Source organism: Heterodontus francisci, chromosome 5 (genome assembly GCF_036365525.1).
Source record: "Heterodontus francisci isolate sHetFra1 chromosome 5, sHetFra1.hap1, whole genome shotgun sequence".
In the NCBI taxonomy this organism is placed as follows: Eukaryota; Metazoa; Chordata; class Chondrichthyes; order Heterodontiformes; family Heterodontidae; genus Heterodontus; species Heterodontus francisci.
This window is the reverse complement of record NC_090375.1, coordinates 107149661-107172629: the sequence shown is the minus strand read 5'-3', so window position 1 is coordinate 107172629 and position 22969 is coordinate 107149661. Positions and strand designations below refer to the sequence as shown.

At 42.3% G+C, this 22969-nt stretch overlaps 1 protein-coding gene across 1 annotated transcript in view; it reads right to left on the bottom strand.

Moving 5' to 3' along the window:
* LOC137369992 (syntenin-1-like) overlaps positions 1-22969 on the bottom strand; it is a 48386-nt gene that overhangs the window by 22504 nt on the left and 2913 nt on the right. Inside the window, exon 2 of the mRNA XM_068031880.1 lies at positions 3197-3267. Within this exon, the coding sequence (XP_067887981.1) occupies positions 3197-3247 (51 nt within the window). The 5' untranslated portion in view covers positions 3248-3267. The remainder of the gene's footprint in view (positions 1-3196; positions 3268-22969) is intronic.

The window sequence follows — 22969 nt, the reverse complement described above, 5'->3', positions numbered from 1 at the left end:
TCCCTGTTTTATCGCGAACACAAATGAATTTGGATAGGTCGGGCTCATACAGAGTAAATGGTATTTAATGTGAACAGGTACAAAGTTATGAGACTATAGAAGTAAGTAAATGATGGGAATATAAACTAAGTGGCTCTATGCTACAAACAATAGCTGGGAATATTAATGGATAGCTCACTGAAATCAACAGCAGTGTGCAACAGCAGAAAAGAAAATTAACCAAATCTTATGTTTCACCAGCAGGAGCGCGCATAGATCTCAGGCTGTACAAGATATTGGTACGATTACATCTGGAGTATTGTGCACAATTCTAGTTATACGACAGCAAGGATATCCAGGTACTGAATATTGTGGTGAAAAGGGCAACCAAACTGAAGACATCTCAGTTGCAAGGGGGAGGGGCTGAACAGCCTGACATTAACTTTTTTTTAAAAAATTTGTTCATGGGACGTGGGCGTCATTGGCCAGGCCAGCATTTACTGCCCATCCCCAATTGCCCTTGAGGTGGTGGTCGTGAGCTGCCTTCTTGAACTGCTGCAATCCCGTGTGGGGTAGGTAAACCCACAGTGCTGTTAGGAAGGGAGTTCCAGGATTTTGGCCCAGTGACAGTGAAGGAATGGCGATATAATTCCAAGTCAGGATGGTGTGTGGCTTGGAGGGGAACATGCAGGTAGTGGTGTTCCCACACATCTGCTGCCCTTGTCCTTCTAAATGGTAGAGGTCACGGCTAAGGAGCCTTGGTGCATTGCTGGAATGCATCTTGTAGATGGTACACACTGCTGCCACGGTGCGTCGGTGGTGGAGGGAGTGAATGTTGTACATGGGGTGCCAATCAAGCAGGTTGTTTTGTCCTGGATGGAGTCGAGCTTCTTAAGTATTGTTGGAGCTGCAGCCAGCAAGGCAAGTAGAGAATATTTCATCACACTCCTGACTGTGCCTTGCAGATGGTGGACAGGCTTTGGGGAGTCAGGTGGTGAGTTACTCGCCACAGGATTCCTAGCCTCTGACCTGCTCTTATAGCCATGGTACTTATATGGCTACTCCAGTTCAGTTTCTGGTAACAATGGTAACCCCCAGGATGTTGATAGTAAGGGATTCAGCAATTGTCATGCCACTGAATGTCAAGGGGAAATAGTTAGATTCTATCTTGTTGGAGATGGTCATTGCCTGGCACTTGTATGGCACGAATGTTACTTGCCACTTATCAGCCCAAGCCTGGATATTGTCCAGGTCTTGTTGCATTTCTACATGGACTGTTTCAGTATCTGAGGAGTGGCAAATGGTGCTGAACTTTGTGCAATCATCAGCGAACATCTCCATTTCTGACCATATGATTGAACAAAGGTCATTGATGAAGCAGTTGAAAATGGTTGGGCTGGAGACTGAGAAGAAAAGGCCCAGGAGAGAGATTATTCAAAGTTTTTGGGGGAATAGATAATTTGAACGTCAATATATTTTTCAACTTATTACAAAGTCGACAGCCAAGAGACATGGGCCAGGAAAAGTCCAGATTTAAATTAATTTACGAAGAGGAAAGTAAATCTATGAAACAGACTTCCCAGGGAGACATTGGAAACAGTATAGAAACATGTAAATGAAAATACAATTTGAAGGAATTAGATGGACTGCAGAGTCTTATCTGGTGCTGTTCTTTATTAAAGTCCTATGTAAGGGAAACTGCATGGCTCAGCACAGCAAATTATCACCTTTGAGACCTGGGTTTAGATCCAGCACAGGTCATTAAGGTGAACAATCCTCTGCAAAATGAGTTCGAGAAGCCTCAATGCAACACATAGTATAAGACTATCCTTAATTTACCATTGATATTGGCAACATCATTCAGAAAAACCACAGGGATGCCTGCTGTAAGAGAATGAATGTCACACTCATAAAATAGAGGTTGGTGCTGAGTATTAGGACAGATTATGGAAACTTATGCAATTGGCTGTTCTCCCTTCCATTTATTTGTTTAAAAAAAAGCATTATTTCACTTTTTTCCTTCATACTTCTGTCATATTCCTCCATTTCTCTCCCTTTCCGATAACGTCCCCTTGGGGCGGCGCAGTCGTTAGCACCGCAGCTTCACAGCTCCAGCGACCCGGGTTCAATTCTAGGTACTGTCTGTGTGGAGTTTGCAAGTTCTCCCTGTGTCTGCGTGGGTTTTCTCCGGGTGCTCCGGATTCCTCCCACATGCCAAAGACTTGCAAGTTGATAGGTAAATTGGCCATTAGCAATTGCCCCTAGTATAGGTAGGTGGTAGGAAAATATAGGGACAGGTGGGGTTGTGGTAGAAATATAGGATTAGTATAAATGGGTGGTTGATGGTCGGCATAGACTCGGTGGGCCAAAGGGCCTGTTTCAGTGCTGTATCACTAAAGTAAACGTCCTCTTATGCACTTCATATTCCATAACCCAAGAGGCAAAAATGTGAAATAAAAACAAATGCTGGAATTAACCAACAGTCAGCATCTATAGAGTTCTAATGAAGGGTACACATCTGAAATGTCATAACCAGTCTTTCCTCCTTACATATAACAAATCTGCTGTATATTTCCAATATTATTTTTCTAATATGAAAAGCTGCAAATGCTGGAAAGCGAAGAAAAGTAAAGATGCAGACTTACAGCAACTGTGAACATTCGTTCACTTTGATTGCTGATCAAAAATTATTAAGTCAGGCTTTCGGACAATGTTCTTTGAATGGAGTCTAATTAATGATGCAGTATCAACCTAGACTCAACTGAAATTATTGAAGCCAAGTCACAGTGCTCCCATTTAAAAATAATGTGTTTATATCCTATTGGTCTCTGGAACCACCTCCAGTGCATAACACTACCTAGAAAATCTCTCCATAACTCTAGTCCCTTGTGTACTAACCCAGTTGTGCCACCACTGACAGCTGTACCATCAGTCTCCTAGGCCTCAAGCTTTGGAATGTTCTCTAAACCCCTTCACTTCCCACTTCCCTCTCCTTCTTGAAGTCCTTTCTTAAAATCCACCCATGATCAATCTTTTGATCAACACTCCTAAAATATATTTTGGCTTGGTGTCCTTCTTTCCTTTACATTTATAGTTTTGAATTAAACCCTAGCTATGTGTTTCATATTTAGGTGCAAATCCAGCACTTGCGTATTCCTGATTGCATTATGCACTGTAAAAGGAAGCTTAGCTGACAAGTACTATCTTTTACACTTACCTGGATCACCTTGTCTACTTTCAGGTCTTCTAAGGATGGGTACAAAGACATCTTTGATCAAATGTAAAAGCCTTAAAAGAAAAAAAAAAGCCTTGAATATTTTGTTCAGCATACATTAAAATATTGCAAATCACTTAACACAATGTGCATAAATACACATTTAAAAAATATTGCAGAAACAGACAACTGTTATTTTCAATGGTGAAATGCTAAAGTGATTGTTTTCTTATGCAAGTGATTATCTTTCACCTAACTTATCATTCCTTATTTTCCAGATGTACATTAACAGGGAAATATAAACATAGTACAGCCTACCATACTTGAATTGAGTAATGAGGTTGAAATTGCCACAGACCTTTGCCCAGAACATCCTTAGCATCTAAACAGATATAGTGTAGATCTAGCTGAACTGGGGTAAATTCCAATTGTGGCAACAGCACTTTTGCCAACATTTAGTAAAGCTGACAAGCCACATCAAGTTTGGAAATGCAGAAATAACTGTAGTGCAGCACCATGGAACTGGGAATATATGCATACATCATTGGTTCTCAGCCAGTTTTCTTACAGTGTAATATGGTACCCGAAGATCATTCAAACATGTACTGTGATTATATTCCCAGGAAAGCAACACACATCTTTCCCAACCCTATCACCCCGCACCACCTCAATCCCGAGGTTTCAGTGCGGGGGCGGTGGGGAAGGGCAATGAGAGGAAAGGTGATACAGATACATTTTTTACATTTACACTTTCAACCTACCAAAGTGTTTAAAAAATGTACTGGGCTGAAAAGTGACCTACACTTTCTGCTACTTGTCGATAACAAGTGACTCTTGCTGGCAAGTCTACAGCATAGCTAGAATCACAATCGTTATAGTGCAGAAGGTGGCCATTCAGCTCATCGTGTCTGCACTGGCTCTCAAAGAGCAATTCACTCAGTTCCATTCCCCCGCCTTCTCCCAGTAACCCTGCACATTCTTCCTTTTCATATAACTATCCAATTCCCTTTTGAATGCTTCAATTGAACCTGCCTCCACCACGTTCTCAGGCAGCGCATTCCAGACCTTAACAACTCACTGCGTGAAAAAGTTTTTCTTCATGTCACTTTTGCTTCACTTACCAAATAATTTAAATCTGTGTCCTCTCGTTCTTGGTCCTTTCACGAGTGGGAACAGTTTCTCTATCTACTCTGTCCAGACCACTCATGATTTTGAATACCTCTATCAAATCACCTCTCAGCCTTCTCTTCTCCAAGGAAAACAGTCTGAACTTCTCCAATCTATCTTCATAACTGAAGTTCCTCACCCCGGAACCATTCGCATGAATCCTTTCTGCAATGCCCTCATGTCTTTCCTAAAGTGCGGTGCCCAGAACTGGACGCAATACTCCAGCTCAGGCCAAACTAGTGTCTTATACAAATTCAACATAACTTTCTTGCTCTTGTACTCGATGCCCCTATTAATAAAGCCCAGGATACTGTATGCTTTATTAACTGCTCTCTCGACCTGTCCTGCCACCTTCAATGACTTATGCACATATACACTCAGGTCCCTCTGCTCCTGCACCCCCTTTGAATTGTACCCTTTATTTTATATTGTCTTTCCATGTTCTTCCTACCAAAATGAATCACTTCACATTTCTGTGCATTGAACTTCATCTGCCACCTGTCTGCCCATTCCACCAACTTGTCTATCTCCTTTTGGAGTTCTACACTATCCTCCTCACAGTTCACAATGCTTCCAAGTTTCGTATCATCTGCAAACTTAAAAATTGTGCCCTGTACAGCAAGGTCTTGGTCATTAATATGCATCAGGAAAAGCAGGGGTCCCAACACTAATCCCTGGGGAACTCCACTACAAACCTTCCACCAGCCCGAAAAACATCCATTAACCACTATGCTTTGTTTCCCATCACTCAGCCAATTCTGTATCCATGTTGCTACTGTCCCTTTTAATCCATGTGCTATAACCTTGCTCACAAGTCTGTTGTGCAGCACTGTATCAAACGCCTTTGGAAAGTCCATGCACACCACATCAACAGCATTGCCCTCATTAACCCTCTCTATTACCTCCTCAAAAAACTCCCACAAGTTAGTTAAACATGATTTTCCCTTAAGAAATCCATGCTGGCTTTCCTTAATCAACCCACATTTGTCCACGTAACTATTAATTTTGTCCCGAATTATTTTTTCTAGAGGTTTCCCCACCACACAAGTTAAACTGACTGGCCTGTAGTTGCTGGGCTTATCTTTACACCCTTTTTTGAACAAGGGTGTAACTTTTGCAATTCTCCAGTCCTTTGGCACCATCCCGAGTCTAAGGAAGACTGGAAAATTATAGCCAGTGCCTGGGCGATTTTCACCCTCACTTCCCTTAATATCCTTGGATGCATCTCATCCAGTCCTGGTGTTTTATCCACTTTAAGTACAGACAACCTATCTAATACATCAATTTTAAACCCGTCTCATATCTGAATTACTTTCAACATTGCCTGGGTTACATCTTCTTCCTTGATAAAGACAGATGTAAAGTATTCATTTAATATCTCAGCTTTGCCCTCTGCCTCTATGTGTAAATCCCATTTATGGTCCCTAAGCAGCCCCACTCCTTTTACTAGCTTTTTACTATTTACATGTCTATTAAAAAAACTTTGGATTCCCTTTAATGCTAGCTGCCAGTCTCTATTCATGCTCTCTGTGCTTTTATCTACTTTTTCACTTCCCCTCTGGATCTTCTCTATTCAGCCTGGTTATCAATAGTATTTTCTACCTGACATAAGCACACTTTTTCTTCTTTATCTTAATCTCTACCTCTTTTGTCATCCAGAGAGCTCTGGATTTGTTTGCCCTACCTTTTGCCTTCGAGGGAACATGCCTTGACTATGCCTAAACTACCTCTTCTTTGAAGGTAGCCCATTGTTCAGCTACTGATTTTCCTGCCAACTTTTGACTCCAATTTATTCGTCCCAGCTCCATTCTTACCCCACTGAAGTTGGCTTTCCCCCAGTTAATTATGACGACTCTGGATTGTTCTTTGTCCTTTTCCATAGTCAGTCTAAGTCTTATGATACAATGATCAATGTCCACTAAATGTTCTCCTACCAATACTTGATCCGCTTGGCCCACCTCATCCCCAAGAATCAGGTCTAGCAGTGCCTCCTTTCTCGTTGGACTAGCAACATACCGTAGAAAATTTTCCTGAACACTCTAGAAACTCTTGCCCCTCACTGCCCTTTAAACTACGACTATCCAAGTCTATGTTTGGATAATTAAAGTCCCCCATTATAACTACCCTAGAATTTTTGCACCCCTCTAATTTCCTTGCAAATTTGTTCCTCCACGTACCTCCCTCTAGCTGGTGGCCTATAGACAACACCGATCAACGTAACTGTACCTTTTTGTTCCTTAGCTCTAGCCAAATTGATTCTGTCTTCGACCCCTCTGGGGCATAGTTTTTTTCCAACACTGCAATGCTCTCCTTAATCAGTACTATCATCCCTCCCCTTTTTTTCCTTTCCTATCTTTCCTGAACACCTTGTATCCAGGAATATTTAACACCCAGTCCTGCCCTCTTTGAACCATGTCTCTGGTATTGCCACATCATACGTCAACATGGCAATCTGCACCTGTACCTCACCAATCTTATTTACCACACTCCGTGCATTCACATACATGCATATTAACCCTGATTTAGACTTTATTTCTTTCTCCCATACTCTGACCCCACCTAATAACTTTACTATTCCCTATTCTAGTGCCATCCATCTCTCAGTATTCTGTGCACCTGGGTACTCCTCTCGGATATCTGATCCTGGTTCCCACACCCCTGACAAGTTACCAGTTTTGCTTTCCTCCAATCTGAGCTTCCTCTCAGGTTCCCAACCAGCTGCCAATCTAGTTTAAACCCTCCCCAACAGCACTAGCAAATCTTCCTGCGAAGATACTAGTCCCTGTCCTGCTAAGATGCAATCCGCCCATCTTGTACAGGTCCCACCTGCCCCTGTACTGGTCCCAATGCCTCAAATCTGATGCCCTCCCTCTATACCAGTTGTCCAGCCACATGTTCAAATCAATCAATTATCCTATTCCTATGCTCACTCGCACATGGGACTGGGAGTTATCCTGAGATTACTACTTTTGAGGTGCTGCTTTTTAATCTCCTTCCTAGCTCCCTAAAATCTGCTTTCAGGACCTCATCCCCCCTTCCTACCTACATCATTGGTGCCAACATAGACCACGACCTCTTGGTGCTCCCCCTCCCCAGCGTCCTGTAGCCGCTCCGTGACACCCTTGACCCTGGCACCAGGGAGGCAACACACCATCCTGGAGTCACGTCTATGGCCGCAGAAGTGCCCATCTGTTCCCCTAACTAACGAATCCCCTATCACTACTGCTCTTCCATTCTTCTTCCTCCCCTCCTGTGTAGCTGAGCCACCTGTGGTGCCACAAATGTGGCTCTGACTGCACTCCTCTGAGGAGTCATCACCCTCACGTGTATCCAAAATGGAAAACTGATCAAGTGAGATTATCTCAGGCACTACCTGCTGTTCTCTTAGACTGCCTGGTGGTCACCCATTCCCTATCTGCCTGCATGCTCCTAACCTGCGGTGTGATCACCTCCCTAAACGTTCTATCCACGTAGCTGGCTGCCTCACGGATGCACCACAGTGACTCCAGCTGCCACTCGAGTTCCGAAACCTGGAGCTCAAGTTTGTGCAGCCGCTGACACTTCCTGCAGATGTTTGTCTAGGACACATGGTGCGTCCGTGACTTCCCACATGCCACAGGCTATACATTCCACTCCGCCGAGCTGCCCTGTCATACCTTAACTTTACAGATTATAAGTAGAATAGCTTACTAGTTACTCACCAACCAGCTCCTTCCACTGCACCGAAGTAAGAACCAAATACTGAAGGGTTAAAAAAAGTAGAAAAAAGGAGCATCTCCTACTCACCCTTACTGAAATCCCCACTCACCAAACTCCTATCTCCACACATTGCTTGCAACCTGCACTCCATTTGGAGGCTGCACCCAGACCTCTATATTTATACTTTTTGAAACTGAAACTGCAGCAATCAGATTGGATTGGTTAGCTACTTAACTAACCAGTTATACTGCAGTAGAGCTTGTTAATCCCTGCCTAAGACTGGAAGAAACTTACTTTACTTTCTTTGGAGAGTAAATCCCAGTTAAATGCTAACTGCAGACCAAATTTTAAGATACTAACACTTAAAAATCCCCACTCACCAAACTCTTATCTGCACTCCTTTGCAATTGCTTCTCTTTCTGCTCCCGCACCATTACCTCTGATGTCCCCCAAGAATTTACCCTTGGCCCTCTCCTATTTCTCATCTACATGCTGCCCCTCAGTAACATCCAAAAGCACAGCAGGAGTTTTCACGTGTACACCGACAACATCCAGCCCTACTTCACCACCACCTCTTTCGACTCCTCCATGGTTGCTAAATTATCAGACTGCTTATCTGATTAGAAATTTCTGACCATCTGTTATCTTCTTTATTTACTACAGAAGTAAATCCAGTTATCTTCATGAAAAATGGCCTATTCTCATTAGGATTGAGGTCACAAGTGGAGGCAAAATTAATATGCACAGACTTTATCTAAATAGCTACCTTTAAAAAGCATTCTTTTGATGCATCTTTTCTCTCCTTTCCAAGGAGAGGGGGTAGGAAAAGTAGGTCAATGGACACTTTTTGCATTCCACCCATATCTACTTAAGAGTTTTCATACCTACAACATTGACCATTACACTTTGGTGCTGACTTAATAAATAGCAAACTACTTGGGCAAAAAAAGACAATGATGTAAATACAGGAACTGTAAATTTTGAAAGCTAGTATTTCAGCATCTTGATGTCAGTTGCTTTTCCTGTTTGACACTGTACGAGCATGTTTACTTTCCACCTAAATCCCCAAATAAGGTTTCAGATGCCTGATTATCTATTTGTGGTGCCCCTTTTACCTCCAACAATGGATCCTGTTTAGCCATTGCTCGGGTAACTAAACACGCTGGAAATATTCCCGGAACTTGTTCTTGTAATCGTTCAGTTTCCTTAATTTCACTTGGTTCCTCTGTAACTATAGGAGAAACTGATATTTTTGATCCTGCCAAATCATTTCCTAGGAGTAGCTCAATTCCCTTTACTGGTAAACTGTGGACAACACCAACAGGGTTACTACCCTAGTTATTAAGTCACTCTCTCTGGGCATACTTTATACAAAGGTACGTGTATATACTCCCCGCCAATTCCATTTACTAAAACTTTAGCGTTCAAGGTGCTCTCTGGTAGAAACTTCATATCTTTCCCCAGCAACAGTGTTTGGGTTGCTCCTGTATCTGAGTATAATGATAGGTTTTGCTGCCTCACTTACAGGATATGGAGTTACTCTCCCCTTTGACAAAAAAATTATAACTCTCAGGTATTTTATTCTTAACCTCTATACTCCTCTTAGTTTTAGTATCTAGTTTCACACTCACAGCTGTCGTTAAAGCTATAGCCTGGGCTGCTATACTCCCAGTCACATTCTTTTCCTCTGCACTAACTTTGTGTACCCCAAGTCCCGTGGGTTTACCTCACAATTTCCAGTACTCTGAACAAAGATGACCCGTTTTGTTGCAATGATAACACTTTGGCTTGCGAACCTCACTTGCACCCTCAGCCCCTTCCTTTCTAACCTGAGGTGATGATCCTGGGGCAATCCCAGCTGTTTCTTCTTGTCCCCGACTACTTGCCTTCCTTTCACTCTCCCACTTTCTATCCTTCTCCGGTTTATGGGGGTGACGGACAAAATAGGTTGGCTTATTCACAAGCTCAAAATCATCAGCAATCTCTGCTGCTTGCCTAGCTTTCAAAACTTTCAGGTTATCTATGAGTTCTCACTACTCTAAGATACTCAAAGGTTCTCATATGTGGTTTCTATCTTTGATGCCCGTATCCAATGGTCAAAATTCATTTGCTTCACCCTCTCAAATTCTAAATATGTCTGCCCAGTCAACTCCGTCAGTTCTTAAACTTCTGACAGTACACTTCAGGGGCTAACTCATACGCAGAGAGAATAGCCTTTACTGCCATCTCAATCTGCAGAAGCCTCTTCAGAAAGCATAGCATAAGCTTCATGAGCTCTGCCTACCAGCCTGCCCTGAATAAGCAATGTCCAGCTTTCTTTCAGCCATATCATCTGTTTGGCTATTTTTTTTTTAAAAAGATATGAAAAATGCCTTTACGTCCCTTTCCTCAAACTTAGGAAGAGCCTGTATAAATTTAAACAACTTCCCGCTGGGTCCTGATCTAAATTCAGATTCTTCCTGATCCGAATTTCCCCTGGATTTAAGACTACCCCCTTGTCTTAGTTCCATCTCTTTTAACTTAAATTCCCTCCCTTCTCTTTCACTCTCTCTCTGAAGTTCGAGTTTTCTTATTTGTAACTGAATCCTAGCCAATACAACTGCATCACTCCTGGACCTACTACCTTCCTGTTCCTCATATTGCCCTTCATCTACATCATCATCATCTTCTACCAATTCCAGATGTTCGGCTATTATGTCAATTATCCCTGTTTTGGCACCTGATTTCAATTTCAACCCCAATTTCGTTGTCATTTCTTTTAACTTGTTCTTAGTTCAAGTTATCAAGTCATACAGGGAAACATTCTGCTTTCCCAAAAACTCTGCTACAACCACTAATGCCGTAACAATGGTACAGACTGTACCTTATTATACAAAAGACCTGGTTCTTTTAATTTCTTTGTAATTGGTGTCAGATTTAGATCCCAACAATCATGTTTCCAATTGATAAGATCCCAGACTCAAGTGCAATTAACATGATGCCAAACTCAAGACCCCAATTTAGATATGTTATTCCAAAGACGAATAATTACTATTATTCCAAATGTGAGCCCTCCAGATTAGTCTTGATTCTGATCCCGGACAAGCCCTCAATAAATACATTACGACCGACCGGACAAGCCCCCAATCAAAATATACAATTCTAATTGAGGTGGGAGAGACACACTGATAATTCAATCCCATCGCTCCACAGATCGCCTAACATATCATTTTAAACTTTCTAAATTGAAGACAGACCCAGCCAAATTGTACCATCTATTAACCCCCAAATGAGGCTAACCAAACCAGATGTCTTGAAATCAACAAATTAACTCTCTAATTAAAAGAACTAAATTCTTAAACACTATGAACATTTAAAAATAGAAAAATTAGAGTCCTTGCAAATTTACAGTCAAATGTTGTTCGAAGTCCTCGCAGAATGTTGTTTGAAGTCCAGCAAATTTCAACAATTAATGACTTGCAAACACTTTCAACAGAATCAATCTGACTTTATAGAGTTTTTTGAGAAATAAAAGATGGTCACAGTCTAATGTCCCTTTCTTCAATTTAAATTACCAGAGATCTGTGTCTTGGCTTGACTTTTTAAGATTGAGAGATAATAATTAAACAGACAAAAATCCTATTTCCTTCAGTTTAAATGGTTGAGAGCTCTTTTTCAGTGCTGACACCACAGCTGTCTCTGAATTCTGTCTGTCTGTTCAAACTGTCTTACCAACTGCCAGTTCAAACTGAATTGTAACAAATGTATCGCATCAGGTTCACTCCCAGTGGCTGTTTCCATGGTGTCAAAAATGCACCCTTTGAATCGTAGTCTCCAAATGGCTGTTTTTAAGGCAACGAAAATGCACCTTCATATAACTCCTAAGGCTTGCCGGCTCTTAAAGCAATACTGATCCCTTGCGAGCCTTAAAGGCAAACTGCATCTTCCGAAAAAAAACTACAGGACCATGACAACATTACGAAGTGTCTGACCTTCTAAAATTCTTAAACAGCAAAATCTGAAATAAAAACATAAAATGCTGGAAATACCCAGCAGGCCTGGCAGCACCTAAACCTTCCACATTTCTTACCTTTTTGTTGGATGGCGCTTAAAGACATTCTCACTCACTATATCTATGCTCTTCCAGCAACTCACTTCCGAGAACTCCTATCCTGTTTGATTTTAAAATCAAGTGGGTCTGAAGTAAGGAGTTGCAAGTAAAGGTTGAATTCAGTGTCAAAGCAGGACAGCAGCAGAAAAATAACTGATGACAATGATGTCATTGCTGCACTTACAAAGCTGCTTTATGATGAAAGCCTGATAACCCAAGTAAGCATATGTGCATGCCGCCACCAACCCCCAATCCGAACATGGACATAAATTTCAAATCTTATACACAATTAAATACAGCATTGAGTATATACAGCATATCTAAATCCAAGATACTACAAAGGTTTGATCAGATTCAAAATGTAAAGGCACTTCAACTGCTGATGATAAATCATATGACTGAGGGATTTTTGGGATACATTAAACTAGATGTACTGAAGCAACTTCTGCTGCAGTCAACAGAAATGACTGGACTGACAAACTTCCTGTTACAAAAGCCTACTGGTGAAGCAGTCTACTACACAGGATCAATTATCACCCTCAGATCTTCGAAAAAAATAGTATTCACAAGAAGCAAAATGTCACATTTCTAATCCAGTTAACAATTACTAAAAGGATTTCCAAAGTGAGTACCATACAATCCAATGTCAAGCTTATGTCAGTTTTGATGTAAATTATGAAGTCAATACCCATTAGATTTTTCAGGCAACAGCTCAAAATTACAGTTGCATTATACAGCTGTGAAACTTTGCAGAACTGTAGCTTACTGTAAAAAAAGGTCCGTTACACAACACAAAGCTTTGAATTCCAAAACTTCAATTTGAGTTGACTGCCAAGAAGTGTACAAGGACCAAATTATCCTCCAATGTTCTTTCTGCTCACTCAATGTCTCTCCACAGCAACACAGAGAAGTAACCAAAGTGAGATCAAAAACAAACTTGTACATTAGTATGACAACATCTTACTAATAAAAGTATTGCCCTTGATGATTTCATCAATAAATCAACAACAAATTGCGGAAAATAAAAGCTCATGGTGTAGGGGGTAACATTTTGGCAAGGAAAGATGATTGGCTAGCTAACAAGAAACAGTGTAGGCATAAATGGGTCATTTTCTGGTTGGCAAGATGTAACGAGTGTGCCACAGGGATCAGTGCTGAGGCCTCAACTTTTTATAATATGTATAAAAGACTTGGATGAAGGGACCGAAGGTATGGTTACTAAATTTGCTGGAGACACAAAGATGAGCAGGAAAGTAAGTTGTGAAGAGAACATGAGGCTACAAAGGAATATAGATAGGTTACGTCAGTGGACAAAGATCTGGCAAATGGAGTATAATGTGAGAAAATATGAAATTGTCCATTTTGGCTGGATGAATAAAAAAGCATATTACCCAAGATTGCAGAGCTCTGAGATGCAGAGGGATCTGGGTGTCCTTATGCATGAATCGCAAATGGTTAGTATGCAAGTACAGCAATTAGGAAAGTTAATAGAATGTTATTTATTGCGAGGGGAGTTGAATACTAAAGGAAGGAGGTTTTGCTGCAGTTATACAGGACATTGGTGAGACCACATCTGGAGTACTGTGTACAGTACTGGCTCCTTATTTAAGGATGTAAATGCATTGGAGGAAGTTCAGAGAAGGTTTACTAGATTAATACCTGGAATTGGCGGGTTGTCTGAAGCAAGGTTGTACAGGCTAGACTTGTATCTGCTGGAGTTTAGAAGAGAAAGAGGTGACTTGATTGAAACATAGAAGATCCTGAGTGGTCTTGACAGGGTGGAAAGGATGTTCCCTCTTGTGGGAGAATCTAGAACTAGGAGTCACTGTTGAAAAATAAGGGGTCGCTCATTTAAGACAGAGATGAGAAATTTTTTCTCTCAGAGGGTCGTGAGTCTTTGAAACTCTCTTCCTCAAAAGCCAGTGGAAGCAAAGTCTTTAAGCATTTTTAAGGCAGAGGTAGATAGATTCTTGATAAGCAAGGGGGTGAAAGGTTATTGGGGGTAGGTAGAACATGGAGTTGAGGTTACAATCAGATCAGCCATGATTTCGTTTTATGGCGGAACAGGCTCGAGGCGCCGAGTGGCCTACTCCTGCTCCGAATACGTATCTGCGTATTGTTACGACCAGATGAGAAAGGTGTCTAGGGGCCCCTCTCAGCCTTCACCTGGTCTTACGCTAACAGGGTTTAATTTTAAACACACCGTGTTTTTAGCTCCCCCTTGGTGACACCTTGTTGACTGCTTTTCAATTATAAGGCAAAGAAACCAGCACAAACAGGTTTTCTTAGGTTTAAAGAAAAGTTGAAATTGATTAAACTTGAACTTAAACTCTAATTCGGTTGACGCCTACGGATACACGACGCGCCCATGCCAGTATGCATATGCGATGCACACATGCAAACAGAGACAGAAAAGAGAAGAAATAAAGTGGAATGGTTTGAGGCAATATCTGAAGAGTTTTTGTTACGGTTCTTCGAGCTTACTATACAGTCCTTGATTGCAAATAGATCTTGCTTTGCGTTGGGGCCCAGTATTCTTCTTAAATCTTGTTCGCTGTTAGAGACTTTTCTCTCTTGGGGTTCATGTGCCTTCAGTGGATTCAGAGACTTGAGAAAGAGATGGGAGCAGACAGGAGAGATCGCCTTAGTCCAGGAGCAAACAGTCTTTTTTTCAAACTGTCTGTACAATTCAGAAAAACCCAGGTTGCCAAGCAGATTAGTCATATGACTAACTGATCTGACCACACCTTGGCTCTGTGGATTCTATCATCTTAGCAGAGCCTGGAGTGCGCTTCCCTGCCTTCAACGTCTGGTGCTCAAGGTCCATTGTGGGTTAAATGGATAAGGGAAGTAACCTCTCCTGTCCCTATTAGTAGATAAATATCGTGCAGCCAAAAGTCTGGCAGCCCTTGTAACAGGCCTTCTCCTCTTCCCAGTGACAATTTGATATTTAATATCCATATAGTGAAATTAATATGCCTCATTCTTGGCAGGTGGGGGTCTAGCATGACACCTCCACACCCAGTAGAATAAAATGCAATTTGAGAAAAGGCGCATTTTATTAAAAGGGTCGAGAGAAAATATATGATACAGAAAAAAGCACTCATTTCTCTCATTCATTCATAAATCCTAAAACTTATTACAACCTGTCTTTTCTTAGTGCCAGTGCTGCTTTAATTGCCCCTTTTTTGGCATCCCAATAAACATGTGGTTCTTTGGGGAAGTTTTTCTTCAGTTTGCCCATTTCTATGGCTGCCTGGGTCTTTGAGATGGTTAGGTTTACTTAGCCCTGAGTTGGAATTTTTTTTTCCCCAGGAGAGTCAGTAGTGGGCTGAACTCTATCCTGAACTCTACTTGTGTTTTTGCTGAGTCATGCAAAGTCTTTTGACTTTAGGGGAATGGGTGGCTCCTTTTTTTCTAACTGAGTGGGGGGGGGGGGGGGGGGAAAGAGTATTCTTTGCTAATCTCCCCATTGTCCTTTGGGACACTCCTGCCTGCAGGTATTTGCGTAGACTCTACTGCACTCCCCGTGGAATTTCGACTGGGTAGGGCACGCCCTCACAGTTTCTCTTCCCCCTAGAGGTCTTTCTTTGTTTCTGCAGGTTCCTGTAAATGCTGTGAGCAACTCTGGTGTGGTGCTTCTAGTGTCTGTATTTGCATATGAGGATGTGGGGTCTAACTTTTCAAATTTTTCATGTTTGGCTGACCAGACTGTAGAGGTTTTCATCCGGGATTCCTCCCTTTAACCTGCCCTCTTGGTTGCTTTTTCCCCTTCCCTTTCTAACCTTTTGCCAGCCCTGTGTCTGCCTGTCCCCTTTTGTTCTTGGCAGGGGTCCTCCTAACACTGGTACAGGACTTAGGGGTGCAGGTTGCACTGTAGGTTGTTGGGGTTGCCCCCTCAACCTGGCACATGTGGCAACTCCTGCAGTACTCCACCACATCTTTGTGGAGTTTTGGCCAGTCAAACTGCTGTCTTATGTGGGCTTTGGTCTTTTGCATACCAGCATGTACAGCCACTGTAACCTCGTGGGCCCTTCCTAATAGTTCTCTCCGGTACCTCTACGGCACCACTAGTGAACCTGTCCACTCCTTGCTCTCAAGTCTGTGAGGTGAACTCCATTTCCTCACCAGTACCTCATTCTTTAAATAGGAGCAATCAGGGACTCCCTCTGCTTCACTTTCAGACTGGGCAGCCCGTGCTAACTCTTGCAATACTGGGTCAGCTCGCTGAGCCTCAGCTAGGGAAAATTTATTTAATTCACTCCCTGGGTCTTCTAACTTTCCAAAGAAAGTCTCGGACAGGCAGACCTCGTGGTCATTTGCCTGCAGTGCCAATGCTGTCTCCTCTGGGGGAGCTGGTTTGATCATGGCCTGATTCATTACATATTCAGGGAAACTGCAGGGGTCCGTCTCCTGGCACTGCCCTGTATCTCTGACCTTCTGCGGTCTTTCTTTCACTGCAGGCGGGGGAGGGGGTGGGGGGAGGGGGCTACCACTTTCACCACTGCCAGATCATTACCTAGGCGGTCAACCCTGTCCACAGGCAAATTAGGGACAATCCCTACAGTCACTGATCACGAAACTAGGTCACATTCCAGGTGCACCCAGTGTACAGCTACAGGCATACACTGCTCTCCAATATCATTTACCACCATTCTGGTGTTCACTGCACTCTCTGGGGGAAAGGTCAGGCTTTTTCCCAGTAAAAGGAATCTAGTGGCCCCCGTGTCCCTGAGAATTACTATGGGCTTGCTTGCTCCACTCGAGGGGTATGGGGTTACATTCCCTTCAAACACTAAACCTGATAACCTTCAGGAATCCTATTAAATTTTCTTGCACTTGCAGCCATGAGCTTCCTGGGTCTCACTCTTACTGCAGTCAATGCCACAGCTTGTTCTGCTGTGCTTTCCATCAGGGTCCCTTCTTCGCTGAGCAGGTGTGCCCTGAATAACCATACAGGTTTTCCCTTTAGTTTCCAGCAGTCAACTTTTAAATGCCCTGTCTTATTATAATGGAAGCACACAGGTCTCCGGGTCTCACCCTTACTGCTGTCAGCACCTTCCCTTTTGGCTACAGGGGGGCCCCCTGGGTCTCCTGCTTTTCTTTCTCTCCTAGAACTGCTTGGGCTCCTATCACCTTCCCACCCTTTGTCCTTTTCGGATTTGTGGGGGTGATTAGGAAAGGTTTTCCCCTGGGAAACTGAGTTATAAATTAAAGCAAACTCATCAGCGCCAACTCATCAGCCAGAAAGGCCACTTTCTGAACCCGCTGCTCCTCTGCATGTGCTTAGATGGAGAGGAGGAGAGTATTTGAACTCCTCTAACAGAATTACTTCTGAGATTCTCAAAGTTGAGCTGTAGTTTAAAAGCCCTCAACCGCTGGTCAAAAGCCAGCTGCTTACTTCTTTCAAACTCCAGATAAGTTTGATTGGCTTGCTTCTTGAGGGTTCTAAACTTTTGGCGATAGGTTTCGGGTACTAATTCATACGCCCAAAGGATAGCATTTTTGGTCAGTACATAATTTCATGAACTCTCATCTGGCATCAGGGAATAAACCTCATGGGCTTTTCCGGTTAGCTTGCTTTGTAATAGAAGAGGCCAAGTCTCAGCTAGCCATTGTAGCTGCCTTGCCAGTTTTTCCAAAGGACACAAAAATTCTTCCTACATCTTCCTCATTGAATTTTGGGTTTAGTTGAGCTAGTTTTAACAATTTTGTACCCAGCCTTGAATTATGCTCCTCATTGTTGGCTATGCTTTCACTGGGGTTACTCTCTTGCTCCCAAGTTAACTCAAGTCAGGGGCAGCACAGTGGCGCAGTAGTTAGCACCGCAGCCTCACAGCTCCAGGGACCCGGGTTCGATTCTGGGTACTGCCTGTGCGGAGTTTGCAAGTTCTCCCTGTGTCTGCGTGGGTTTCCTCCGGGTGCTCCGGTTTCCTCCCACATGCCAAAGACTTGCAGGTTGATAGGTTAATTGGCCATTATAAATTGCCCCTAGTTTAGGTAGGTGATAGGGAAATATATAGGGACAGGTGGGGATGTGATAGGAATATGGGATTAGTGTAGGATTAGTATAAATGGGTGGTTGATGGTCGGCACAGACTCGGTGGGCCGAAGGGCGTGTTTCAGTGCTGTATCTCTAAACTAAACTAAGCCGCTTCAGCTCTCTCTCTTCACATTCCTTCTGGAATATTCTTTCTCTCTCTCTCTCTCCCTCTCATGTCTTTCTTTTTCATCACGCTCCTTCTGGAAGGCTCTTTCTTTATTCCTCTCCTCTAATTCAAGTTTCCTCTGTTCCAATTGCAACTTTGCTAGCTGTACCTTGTCGGGATCTACTTCTAACCCTGTTTCTGCTTCTTCAGATTCAAGGTAAAAATGATTGGCCACTAGCTTTAGGAGATCAGACTTTCTAGCCTTGCCACGTACAGTGATCCGATACTGCTCAGCCATTTTCCTCAACTCCTCCCTAGACAGTGCTTTTAATTTATCTCAAGTTACTTCACCCTGGCTTGCAGAGCTACTAGCTTCAGTTGCAGACATGTTAGTATTCAATCTCACACAACCACAAGAAAACCTGTATTGAAATCTTGCTCTGTTTTCACTGGGAACAATTTGGCTTCCCACTTCCAATTTCTCTCGTCTGTTTGTGGGTCAATCCCAGACGAGCCCCCAAATTTCTGTTACAATGAGAAAGGTGACTAGAGGTCCCTCTCAGCCGTCACCTAGTCTTACCATAACAGGGTTTAATTTTAAACACACTGTGTTTTTAGCAGCCCCTTGGCGAATCCTTGTTCACTGCTTTTCAATTATAAGGCAGAGAAACCAGGACAAACAGGGTTTCTTAGGTTTAAAGACGAAAAGTTGAAATTTATTAAACTTGTCCTTAAACCCTAATTCAGCTGACGCCTATGGATACATGACACGCCCACGCTAGGATGCATACGCGATACACACATGCAAACAGAGACAGAAAAGAGAAGAAATAAAGTGGAAAAGGTTGAGGCAATATCTGAAGAGTTTTTGTTACGGTGCTTCAAGCTCACTGTAGAGTCCTTGACTGCAGGTAGATCATGCTTTTCCCAGTATTCTTCTTAAACCTTGTTCTCTACACGAGACTTTTCTCTCTTGGGGTTCATGTGTCTTCAGTGGATTCAGAGGCTTATGAGAAAGAGATGGGAGCAGACAGGAGATCTTCTCAGTCCAGGAGCAAACAAACAATCATTTTTTTCTAAACTGTTGTACAATTCATAAAAACCCAGGTTGCCAAGCAGATTAGTCATGAGACTAACTGGTCTGACCATGTATTGGCTCTGTGGATTGTATCATCTTAGCAAGGGCCTGGACTGCGCTTCCCTGCCTTCAAAGTCCATTGTGGGTTAAATGGATAAGGGAAGTAACCTCTCTTGTCCCTATTGGTATGTAAATGTCTTGAAGCCAAGTGTCTGGCAGCCCTCGTAACAGGCCTTCTCTTCTGCCCAGCAACAATTTGAAATTTAATGTCCATATGGCAAAATTAATATGCCTCATTCTTGGCAGGTGGGGGTTTAGCATGACCGTATGTTCATATAAATCCACTACTACTTGGTGTGATATTTAACAATACAGTCCAGCAAGGTTCTAGTTTCGGTCCCTGATCAGTGATGAGTTCCAGCGATGATGGGATACTACGATGGACCTAAGCATCATTGGGAACCAAAGGTAAAGGCTCATAAGGAAACACCATTTACTGGCTCAAAAGATGGATCTAAAACCCTATTGTGACAAATTACAGATTGCGCGTTTAGTTTATTGGGGGAAACGGGGGAGCAATAATATAACCTAGTACGACTTTTACTATAAATTGCAATTTCATGTAATCCTTTATGGACATATTTTATTGCATAGCAAACCAAAGTCAAGCTTATGGTGTATGTTCAATACTTATAAACTTGCATTTATATAGCAGCTTCAACATGAAACATTTAATGGTGGCTGACAAATAGACAGAATGAAGACGAAGAGATCAAGAAGGAATTTGGATGGGTGACCAAAGGCCAGCTAAAAAGATGCATTTTGAGCATGTTTTTAAAACAGGTGGAGTGCGCAAAACAGAAACAGAGACAGCAATGTTTAAGGAAGGAGTTCCAAAGAAAAGGACTAAGACAGCTTTCCACCAGTAGTTGGACTAACGCAAGGGGAAGGGTTGTAGGGAGATGCACTGAAGGCTACAGTCACACAAAGATTGTTACATGGGATATTAAGGGATGAAAGAGATTGGAATGGTGTATGCAAGGGCACAGATGATTTATAAATGAGCACAAGAACACTGAATTAAATAGCTGGGACCATTTAGGTCAGTGAAAATGGGGAGGATGTGAGAGCAGAACTTAGTGGTGGATAGATATTTGCTTCAGCATGAACAAATTGTAGTTTAAGGAGGGCAGCGGATGGAAGGCTGGCAAAGGGGCGGCACAGTGGCGCAGTGGTTAGCACCGCAGCCTCACAGCTCCAGGGACCCGGGTTCGATTCCGGGTACTGCCTGTGTGGAGTTTGCAAGTTCTCCCCGTGTCTGCGTGGGTTTTCTCCGGGTGCTCCGGTTTCCTCCCACAAGCCAAAAGACTTGCAGGTTGATAGGTAAATTGGCCATTATAAATTGTCACTAGTATAGGTAGGTGGTAGGGAAATATAGGGACAGGTGGGGATGTTTGGTAGGAACATGGGATTAGTGTAGGATTAGTATAAATGGGTGGTTGATGTTCGGCACAGACTCGGTGGGCCGAAGGGCCTGTTTCAGTGCTGTATCTCTAATCTAATCTAAAATAGCATTAAGAATAGTTGATTCTGGTGGGGACAAAGGCATATATATATATATTATATATATGCATTATTTTTATGGGTTTCAATGAGACACAGTGAACACTGCAGAAGTGGAAGCAGAAGTAAACCATCTTGATGATGGACTGAATATGGATTTTAAAGCAGGGTCAAACCATATGCCAAGATTACAAACACACTGGTTCAGTCTGACAGGGTAGCTGGGGAGGGATGACAGATTCAAGTCAGCCAAAGATGATGATTTTGGCTTCGCAATATTGAAGTGGAATAACTGGAGATGCATCCAAAATGTGATGTTTGACAAGCAGTATAATAGCAGAAAGGCAGCCAATGGAATGAAGAGAAGTAGCAGAGAGGTAGAAACAGATATGATCAGAATACATATGAATGCTAACCTCATGTCTGCAGATGAAGTCAGTGAGGGGCAATACATAGATGAAAGGAAAAAATCCTTGAGGGACAGCAGAGAGGACAATGCAGGAAAGAGAACAGAAGGGACTGCTGAAATGACTGGCACCATATAAATGCAAGTTATGTAGAAAAATGCCTCAAAACCGATGTCAAGCCAAAGAGGAGAACATTTGGGGGGCAGGGGGGCATCAATAAAAACAGGGATAATAGACTAGCAGAACTTGGCATGGGAAAAGTACAGGAAGTACCTGCCCTGGCTGCATTCAGGTCGTTTGGGATGGAATCACACACTGTAATAAATATTCACTGCAATACTCTATATCCACACTATTAAATTTAAAGATTGAGCTTCTATACAAGAAAGTTGTCACAAACCACCTAGTAGGTATTATGAATATTAGCATAACAGCTCCTCTGCATGTTTCCCCCAGTTATGACATCACCCAGGTGCAAAACACTTGATAGCTTGTTAGATATAGCAAGCAAGAAACACTAAGAAAATAAAAATTACACCACACCATCTGGCTGTGCTATCAAATTTATGTTAAACTTTTCTTTTGGGTAGGAAGTAGAGATATTTTCAAAATTATTTCATTTGAGGTTTTTGGGTAAGGTAGATAGATTCTTGATAAGCAAGGAAGTGAAAGGTTATCAGGGGTAGGCGGGAATGTGGAGTTGAGGTTACAATCAGATCAGCCATGATCTTATTGAATGGCAGAGCAGGCTTGAGGGGCTGAGTGGCCTACTCATGCAAATTCGTATGTTCGTACACAAGGTCCTTTCCTGAAAAAGCCACCTCCTTAATCATTAGCCAAGTCACAATAACAACTTGCATTTCCATAGCAACTGTGACACCGAAAAACACCTCAAAACAGAAACCTGTTCAAAAAGGAAAATCTTGTACACCATACAGTCTGCAAACCTTTACAATGATGTCTTCCAATTTTTATACAAACTACCAGCAACATCAGACTTATCATCAAATCCCCAATTGGGTGAATGCGTCTTGCTCTGAATTTAAATAAGCCCCAGTCATTTAGCAGAATAATAATGTCCATTTAAGTTTGCCTTACTATTAAACCACAATGGCCTGTGTCATTTATTGAAAAATTACAGGTTTCATACATTTATTTGGCATCACAGGACATCAATATTAGTACAATTCAAAAAGAGACTATTCCTAGGCTAAATTAACAACATGGAAGATAGATCTTAAATTTTTCTTTTGAATAGATTGTATACGGTTCTACTATATTTTGTAAACATCTGTCACCGCAAAAGCCTTATACCGATTTCTTTTTCTTCTCCATCCCAATTTTCCATTTCCCAACCACTGCAGATTTAAATACATATTTTTTGAAAAAGTAGCTGCCTGTGTGCAAACAGATCAATTTAAACACATACAGCAGATGCCTTGCCTGATCTCTTTTCAATTAATTACATAGATAACTCTGTGTTCTGCTTCCAGCTCTCACCCTGATCTAGCAAATTTCATTAATTTTGCTTCCTGGACTTCTTTCTCCGGCAATGAGTTTTCCACTAACATCTATTACAAGCCCATTGACTCTTGCAACCATCTGGATTATACTTCTTATCCC